General features: G+C 52.8%; 1 protein-coding gene across 1 annotated transcript in view; it reads left to right on the top strand.

Annotated features, from left to right (window-relative positions):
• The first annotated feature begins 570 nt into the window (after window positions 1–570).
• Panx1 (pannexin 1) overlaps window positions 571–8,486 on the top strand; it is a 37,496-nt gene continuing 29,580 nt past the window's right edge. The window contains exon 1 of the mRNA XM_032909661.1: window positions 571–1,241. Within this exon, the coding sequence (XP_032765552.1) occupies window positions 1,061–1,241 (181 nt within the window). The 5' untranslated portion in view covers window positions 571–1,060. The remainder of the gene's footprint in view (window positions 1,242–8,486) is intronic.

Below are 8,486 nucleotides of genomic sequence, written 5' to 3'. Positions count from 1 at the left end.
ATTTGAGTGTGAGCTTTGCCAGAGCCGGGCTGTGAAGGTCTCTGATGGTCTTTAGAGGACTAGTCCAGTAGACAGGTACGTGGGCCTTGGGGTTACCTCCTTAGAGCCCGCTGATGCACACAGCCCAGCGAAGGCATCTATGCTGGGCACCTTCACCTTCCAAGGCCATTTGCAGCAAATGGCTGGGACATTTCTTGAATGCCTCATTGTCTGCTGTAAGTGAGGTATTCAGAAGGAGCTCACTGTAGCTCACCAACACCTTAAACACAGCAGTTGGTATGCCTCAAGGACCCCCTGACTACTGCTTGGGGCGGGAAGGTGGAGGAAAATGTAAAGGGCAGGGCATGAGTCTGCCTTACGGAACTCTGGAAAGGTGCAGCCCCCCTCTACAACATTAGGTCATCGCCGCAAGATTATCTCGATCTTTATCTGGCATCTGCTGTTTCTTGAAGTCTTTTTTTTTTTTTTTTTAAATCCTCTGAGCGAAGAGCACAGGGAGGGGCGAGACCGTCCGCAGGGAGACAGGGTGGGGCTATCCTTAGCTAGTTCGGGTTCTAGGGTCGCCGTGCGGCCGCGCCCACTCCGCCGGCGTCAGCGCGCTTCCGGAAACTGCTCGCCCCTGGGAACCCGGTTTCCCCCGCGTAGGTTCCGGAAGAGCTCGGTTCCCGTAGCCGAGCGCGCAGTGCAGGCGCGAGCAGCTGTAGCGGAGAGCTAGCTTTGTCCCCGGCACGTTGTTGTCCCTGCGCGCTCAAGGCGGCCGGAGTCCTGGTGTCGCGCGCGCTGGGGACCCGCGGGAGCTGAGCACGGGGTGTGATCGCTGCCGCCAAGACTTCGGGGCTCGTGCGCCCTGTGTTGCTTGGAGCGATCCCAGGCGGCTGCAGCTCTCGTGCGGTCCCTGCGAGGTAGGCGCAGCGACTGCCAAGGCGGTGCAATGCTGGGCCGGCCCGGAAGCCGCGCGCCGGGTCGGTGAGGGCGCGGACTCGGCGCCTCTCCCCGGCTTCCCGCAGCACCCGCGCCTGCCTTCGACTGCCCGTCCCGCGGCACCCGGCGCGCCGTGACCATGGCCATCGCCCACCTGGCCACGGAGTACGTGTTCTCGGACTTCTTGCTGAAGGAGCCCACCGAGCCCAAGTTCAAGGGGCTGCGACTGGAGCTGGCAGTGGACAAGATGGTCACGTGCATTGCCGTGGGTCTGCCTCTGCTGCTCATCTCGCTGGCCTTCGCTCAGGAGATCTCCATCGGTGAGGCCGGGGGCGCAGGGGCAGTCTAGGCTAGGCTGGCATTGTCTGAGGTTGACGAGGGGTGCTGAGAGATCTCATCGCACACAGCTGGCATTTCCACACGACCCTTCTAATGTAGCCACCCTGGTCGTACCGGATTTTGAGTCTGAAGCCTTTTTTGCCCATGTGTAACCTGGGTACCTCTGTTGTCTCTCCTAGCATCCCCTTCCAGTCCCTTTGTCTCCATTATTGCGGCTTGGAGTTTATGTTCAGCCTGTTGCCGCTAGATGTGTCAAGAAACGGCCCTTCCTACTCCTCTCTCCAGTAATTGTACAGTCACCTGTAATTTCCCGAGTGGTTCCAGGGAGGATGTAAAGACAAGCGTTCCTCGTACCTGTGCTGTTTCACTGTCTTGCCTTTAAATGATACTTGAGTTCTGTCTTAGGGTTCTGTGTGCTGGGGACTAACTGCCCCTGGAGGCAGGAGAGGTCCCCAACCATGAATGAAAGATGAAGAAATGACCCAGTCCCCTTCCTATAAGCTCTCATTTCGTCCTAATAGTTATGTGCAATTCCATTGGTCAAGATCATTAGGCAGAGTGAGTGGTCTTATTTATCCTAACCTTCATAACCTGAGTGAGAGTGTGAATTGCAGCTAAGTGGTGTAGGAGGGTCAACGGCATTTGCAGCTGGGGCAGGACCGACCATGGAGAACACCTGTGTCAGGTGTGGGTAACCGCAGGTGAGACTGTCTCCAAGACCTTGAGATGACACATGTTCCTGGAAAGGAGGCTCAAAGCACTGTGTCGGCCAGGAGTAGAGGGCTTTCTCTGGAAAGCTGAGGGTGTATGGGCCTGGGTCAGATTACTACAGAAAGGCACATGCACACTCGCCTGAGATTGGGAGGTTATTGACTGACAGACAGGCTGACAACAGTATTCAATGAGTAATGGTGAGGATGCATAGCTTCTAGATGTAGGAGGGGAGAGGTGGGCCTCTACTGGGGCATTCATTTGACAGATCTTGTACATGCATGAGGGATGAGCAGAGGAAGGAAGATGGGGGATCCTTCTGAGAGATGAGGGGCAACAGGAAGCTGCTGGCACCCAGATGTTAACAGGCTGTGGAGGGAAGAGAGTACTCCCACATGAACAGGCTGGTGGGCGTTGAGGTAAACTTGGTTAGAAAAGGGCATGGCGTGCACAGTCTGCACCGTGTATGGCCGAGTTGGTCAGTGAGGCAGAAGTTGCTGAAGTAATGGTGCAAAGTGAGTTCTCCGTTTTCCTGGTTCTTGGGCAGGGATCGTCCTGCTGAAAGGAAAACCGCAAAGTTGTTTGGATCCTGCCTTCTCTCTGTGGGCTGAACCAGATGCCAGGCATCAAGACCCCAGGAATAAATGTCCCTGTGCTGGAGAAGCAAGCCATGGGCACCTGGGTGGGCAGAGGGCCAGCAGGGAGGAGCTGATCACTGTCTGTAAAGTCCCCAACTAGATGGGCTCTGAGGCACCTGACGGGCAGGTCCAGATGGATGTGCTGTGTGAGAGGCATCTTGCAGGGAGGCATGGAAAGTGGGTTTAGCCGGCAAGGCTCTGCTTCTGCTGTGTGCGAGCCTTGCTGCGCACTGTGGGGGATAGGAAGGATTCTGAGGCATGGTCCTCTCTACCTGTGAGACTTTACCATCCGGATAGGTACTGTCTGCTACCTGGTGACACCCTGCTGCCTCTGTGATTCCAGGATAAGGCACCGGCCTGGCTGTCTCTTAAGTGAACTCTTAGGCAGATGCCCTTGTCTTCTGAAGGGCTCCAGAGTTTCAAGGGGAAGATAGGTGTGTGGATGAAGGCAGCAGAAGTCCTAGGAGGTCAGGTCAGTGTTCATGGTCAATAGTTGATCTTGTGAAGTTTAATTGTGTGACATTGAGGGTAAAATAAAACGAGGGGGGGTGTAATAGCCCCAGAGTGCTGGCCAGCTTTATGAAAACTTGACACTATCATTAGGAAGAGGTAACCTCAAAGGACAAAGTACTCCGACCACATTGATAATTGGTGTAGGAGGGCCCAGGTCACTGGACAGTGCCACCTCTGGCTGGTGGTCCTGGGGTGTATAAGAAGGCAGGCGGAGAAAGCCATGAGCAGCAAGCCAGTAAGCAGCACCCCTCCATGGCCTCTGCTTCAGTTCCTGCCTCCAGGTTCCTGCCCTGATTTTCTGCCTTGACTTCCCTCAGTGTGGCGTGAGAGATAGATGTAGGCTGACATAACTTTCTTCCCCAGCTTGCTTTTGGTTATGGTGTTTATCAAAGCAATAGAAACCTTAAGTAAGACAACCAGAGGTAGTAGAGCCATTTAGATGAAGCAAGCATTTTGGCCACCACACTGCCAGGGAGGACAGCCTTCAAGCATGGCCCTGTGACCCTTCCCTCTCTGCTGTCTGGGATACTCTTGTCACAGAGCCTGTCCATGTGGCTGTCTTGCCGCTTAACCTGTTATTGATCCATCCCTGTTACACAGTACGTCAAAGCTACTTTATGAACTTTTTTTTTGAGAGAGAGAGAGAGAGAGAGAGAGAGAGAGAGAGAGAGAGAGAGAGAGAATGAAAGGTGAACCACTTGGGTCCGCTCAGGTGTTTCCTGAGCCAGCCGTGCAGCCTGCCGGTGCTTGGCAGTGGAGTGTAGAAAAGCAGGATTTAGAGTCCTCCTTTCAGGGTTGGCCCGGCAGAACAGTTGGACGTAGAACACCCTTAAAACAGTAAGTTATTAGATGGACTCTATGGGGTGCCCGGCTGTGCTTCAAAGCCTGCTGCTGGGCGAGGCAGAAGGAGGGTTTCCACCACTCGCAGGAGCAGTGAGGGGTTCAGGGCTCAGGTGTTGGGATTGAGCTTTGAAAAAAGATTCCCAGTGTATGAGGCAGGGGGAGTTGAAGTTGACAGGTAAGAGACTTCCGTGGCTGCCAGAGCTCCAGCAGCACCACTCCCTCCAGAGTGGGAGTGGCCGTCCGTGTGGAGGTGGGCTGGACCACTCTGTGCTCTACAGTCTGCATGGAGGGACAGGGATGGATATAAAATTAGAACTTTTAATTAAAATTAGAACTTGTTCATTAATGCTTGTGTCACCTTTACTGATAAGAGCATCTGTGAAGGCCTTGATTAAAATCATCACTCTGTGTTGTCCCTAACCCCTGTCCCCCCTGAAGCAGCTCACATGGGCATAGGATGGTGCTGCTCTCTTGGCTGCCGAAGTCCCCAGTGGAAACAGCACTGTCCACTCATTGGTTTCGCTCTACCTGTGACTCGTAGGTCCTCTCAGGAGTGATGTAGGCTACAGAAGCTGAGAGATCTTGCTGCAGTCAAGGTGGCTTTGGTAGCCTTTGCAGACACCTGCGTCTGGGTCTGCTCGCTGGTCAGCCCCAGTGACCCTGCAACGGCCACCAGTACGGACGCAAACCCTCTGGGAGGAGCTGCTCTTAAATTCCAAGTCCTTGCCCACATCTTGAAGATTTTAGTCAGCGAACTAGAGTTTGCTGGGTAGGAACTCAGAACTCAGCTGGGCAACTGCTGTGGTTGGTTGGTTCTGAGACTTCTTTTCCGCTGTGCAGAAGACAGGTGGACTGGGGTGGAGAAGAGAGAGTTTGCGCCAGCCGCCCCACCAGCCCTCCCTCACCTTGCCCTTCTTCATCGGCATCCAGGCCTCTGGGCAGTGTGTGGTGGGCGTATCTTAGTGAAGGCCGCGGGGGTTTTTGCTCTGCCCTCTTTCCTCTCGGCTCTGATTTTCAAGGATGTAGCCAGTAGCTGCCACTCCAATGCCTGTTGCCATGCCTACCGGGAGAAATCTAACTGAACCAAAAGAAACTCTTCGTTCGGTTGGTACAAGTAACTGGTGCTGTGTTACAGGTGTGGACTAATGCTTGGCTTCTCCATAACAGCACACCTTCAGGTCACACCGAGAATCAAGGGCCAGGTGTGGAGGTCAGGCCCTCTTGCTCAGGTGTTTGACCTGGTCGGTGTTCCTAAAGTAAACAGTAAACCCAGGCCTCTGTGACTGCGTGCGTAGCTGACCGTAGTGGGTACTTGCACAGACTACCCTCTTCTCCCTCTGCATCCACACGTGTACACCATCTTAAAGAGGCCCAGTCGTGGCATGGTAGTCTAGTCTCTCCACTTGGAACACCTCGGAACTTTTTGTATCATGGCACAAGTGTCCCCTCCCTCCATGTTTTAAAATTATTGTTGTTCTGTTGCCGTTTATTTCCCGTGTCGGTGTATCGGTGTGTGTGGTTGCGTGTGTGCCACATGCATGCGTGTTGATAAGGTGATAACATGTAAAAGGGGGCTCTCTCCTTCCTTCATGTGGGTCTGGGTCCTGGGTCTCACACTTGAGTCATTAGGCTTGGGGAGCCAGTGTCTTTACTACTGAGCCATTGCAACTGGCTTCGTGATGACAGTAACCGACCTAGAGCAGAGTGTAGCCTAAGTCAGTTGAGCAGTCCCTCATGACAGACACTAGGATTCTGTCCACACTTCAGCTCTGACACGGACATTTTGCTTATAATAATCTCTGCAGATGCTGCCTTTCTCCCTGCACTGGGGGGTAGGGTGGGGAGGGGAAGATGAGAACGGTATCAGTTTCCAGAAAGATGAACTCATTTCCCAGAATGACTTTGCACTCCTAAGTGTGTGTGTCAGCCAAGTATAAGGATGCATGCCTCCGGGCCTGCCTAGGCTTGACTCCTGCAGATTCGACTCTCAAGTTTGGAAGGTTTAGCATGTTGGTGCATTTTCTGTGTTTGTACTATGACCTTCATATGAGTATGGGAGACCAAGCGCCCCTCACACATACTCTCAGATAAATCTTTTAAGAAAGAAGCCAGTGGCATGCCTTTAATCCTATCTCTATGAGTTCGAGACCAGCCTGGTCTGTAGAGCCTGGTTTCAGAACAGCCAAGGCTACCCAGAGAAACCCCATCTCAAAATCAACCAACCAACAAGAAACCAATTTTGTTTTTTTCCAGCTCCATCATTACTAGAACCACCTCACCCGTGTAGCAGGTGACCATTTATTTTCTAACCATCTTCAGTGACTTTTAGTCCACGTTTACCACTTGGTGTGTTCTGTTCTTTCAATAAGATATCAAGACTGTTATAGATTAATTTCACGTACTAGGAAGCCTAGATGTCCTGGATAGTTTTATATCAACTGGACACAGGCTCCAGTCATTGGAGAGGAGGGGGCCTCACTTGAGAAGATGCCTCCATAAAATCAGGCTGTGGGCCAGGCTGTAGGACATGTTCTTAGTGATTGATGTCGGAGGGTCCAGCACCTTGTGGATGGGGCGTCACTTGGGTGTGTGGGAGGGGAGGTCCTAGTTTCCATCTTGGCAAACGGTGCAGACTCTGCCTGTGTTGTTGGTACGTGGCCTGGGGCTGCAGATGGCAAGGCAGGCACGGCACCAGTGCAGTGTGACTGCCCCACTGTGTCCTTGGTGTCAGTCCCAGCAGACAAGCCTACTGCTGTGCCGTGTCAGTTCTAGATGGGTTTTCCAACTTGTCTTAGGGAAATGCAACAGACTGTTTCCTCCAGAAACAGGGCTGAACCCTGCCCAGGGGACGGAATCTTCCTTCCTGAACTGTAGTGGCGGTGTGAGTGACAAGGGCTCCCAGGTCCCCAGTTGATGGAGCTGTTAGAACTGGATTAGGAGGTGTGTCACAGAGGGGGGTGCTTTGAGGTTTCACACCCCCCCCACCCCTGCCTCAGACTCAGTCATTCCTCTGCCTGCTGCTGCCTCTGAATAAGGAAGTAAAGCTCCCAGCTACTGCTTCAGCACCAAGCCCACAGCCCATCTGCTTCCTGCGTGATGACCATGGACTAACCCAGGAAACTACCAGCAAGCTCCCCCATTCATGGTTTCTTTTATGAAAGTTGCTTTGGTCATGGTGTCTCTTCACAGCAGTAGCAACTGAGACACCAGCTCAGCTTGTAGGAGTTCTGAGAAGAGTTTCCCCTGTGATGTTCACTGCCCAGGACTCTCAGGGCAGGCGGTCCCTGTCCCTGGCCTCCCTGTTTCCCTCTAGTAGGAAAGGGCTCAGTCCAGAGCTACACAACATTAAGGTTAAGTGTAGTTTGCCAAAGTCTGTGTCTGTATGCATTGGGGTGTGTTTGTTAATGACCCAGCCATAAAGGGGAAAACTAAACCTTCCTCGATCCCGTGTGTGTGTGTGTGTGTGTGTGTGTGTGTGTGTGTGTGTGTGTGTACATGTGTGTGCAGGCCTGTGCAGCTTCTCCTACTCTAGGCTCTCCCTGGACCTGGGAGCCGGGCAGTTCTCTGGTCTCCATCTCCCCTTCTGTGTGACTCATGTCCTGAGGCTTGGGCTTCAGCTGCCTTTGCCACTGAGCCTCTCCTGGCCCTCATTCTGTCACTCTGGGGTGGCTGCTCCTCGTGGGCTGCTGTGTCATGGTGCATCAGCCCAGCCCAGCCCCTCGGGCCTGCCCTGTGTCCTCGGGAGCAGTGGCTCTCAGAGCCTGCGTTCTCAGGCACACTTCCAAAACAGCTTTTGTTTAGGGTGCATTTCTGTTGTCATCTAGAAAGAAATTAAAGCTTGGGAATTTAAAAAGTATTTATCTTAATTAATAGTAACACATTTGCCCCACATTATATATGATATTTAATACTTTTTTTTTTTAAAGTAACCTCGAAAGCTTGAATGGCATTGTCTTCCGTTTGTATAAATCCCAAGAAAGTAGAGTGGAAAGCCATGTAGCCCTGTGGTGTTACGAGACACCTTGGCCTCCCTCCCCTGGAAAGGCCGCTCTCTGAGAAGAGTCACTCCAGAACCCTCCAGAACCCATGCTCCCTGTCAGCTAGCTCTTCAGTTCTGTGCCTTTTTATCTCAGACTTAAAACTTTACATTAAAAAAGTGTGTGTGTGTGTGTGTGTGTGTGTGTGTGTGTGTTCGTGTGCATGTATGCATGCATGCGTCTAGGCACACCCGTCTCTCGTTCACACTGGTGGACACTCCAGGGAGTCAGTTCTCCTTCCCCCACGAGATCTGGGGTCTGGGGATCCAGTCTTGGTCATTTGGTGTGCGTAGCAAATGCTTTTGCCCTCTGAGCCTTCTCGCTGGCCCAACGCTGCCCATTCTTAGTTTGTTGTTTGTAAATAGAAGTGCGTTTCCAGGTTTGTAGTTCCCGTTTACACTAGCACACGAGACATTCTGGGCTCAGCTGTCACACTTGGCAATGCCTGGGGACCACCCCTTCCCTTCTGGCCGACGGCGTTAGG

Source organism: Rattus rattus, chromosome 8 (assembly GCF_011064425.1).
Source record: "Rattus rattus isolate New Zealand chromosome 8, Rrattus_CSIRO_v1, whole genome shotgun sequence".
Lineage (NCBI taxonomy): Eukaryota > Metazoa > Chordata > Mammalia > Rodentia > Muridae > Rattus > Rattus rattus.
This window is presented reverse-complemented; position numbering and strand designations above follow the sequence as displayed.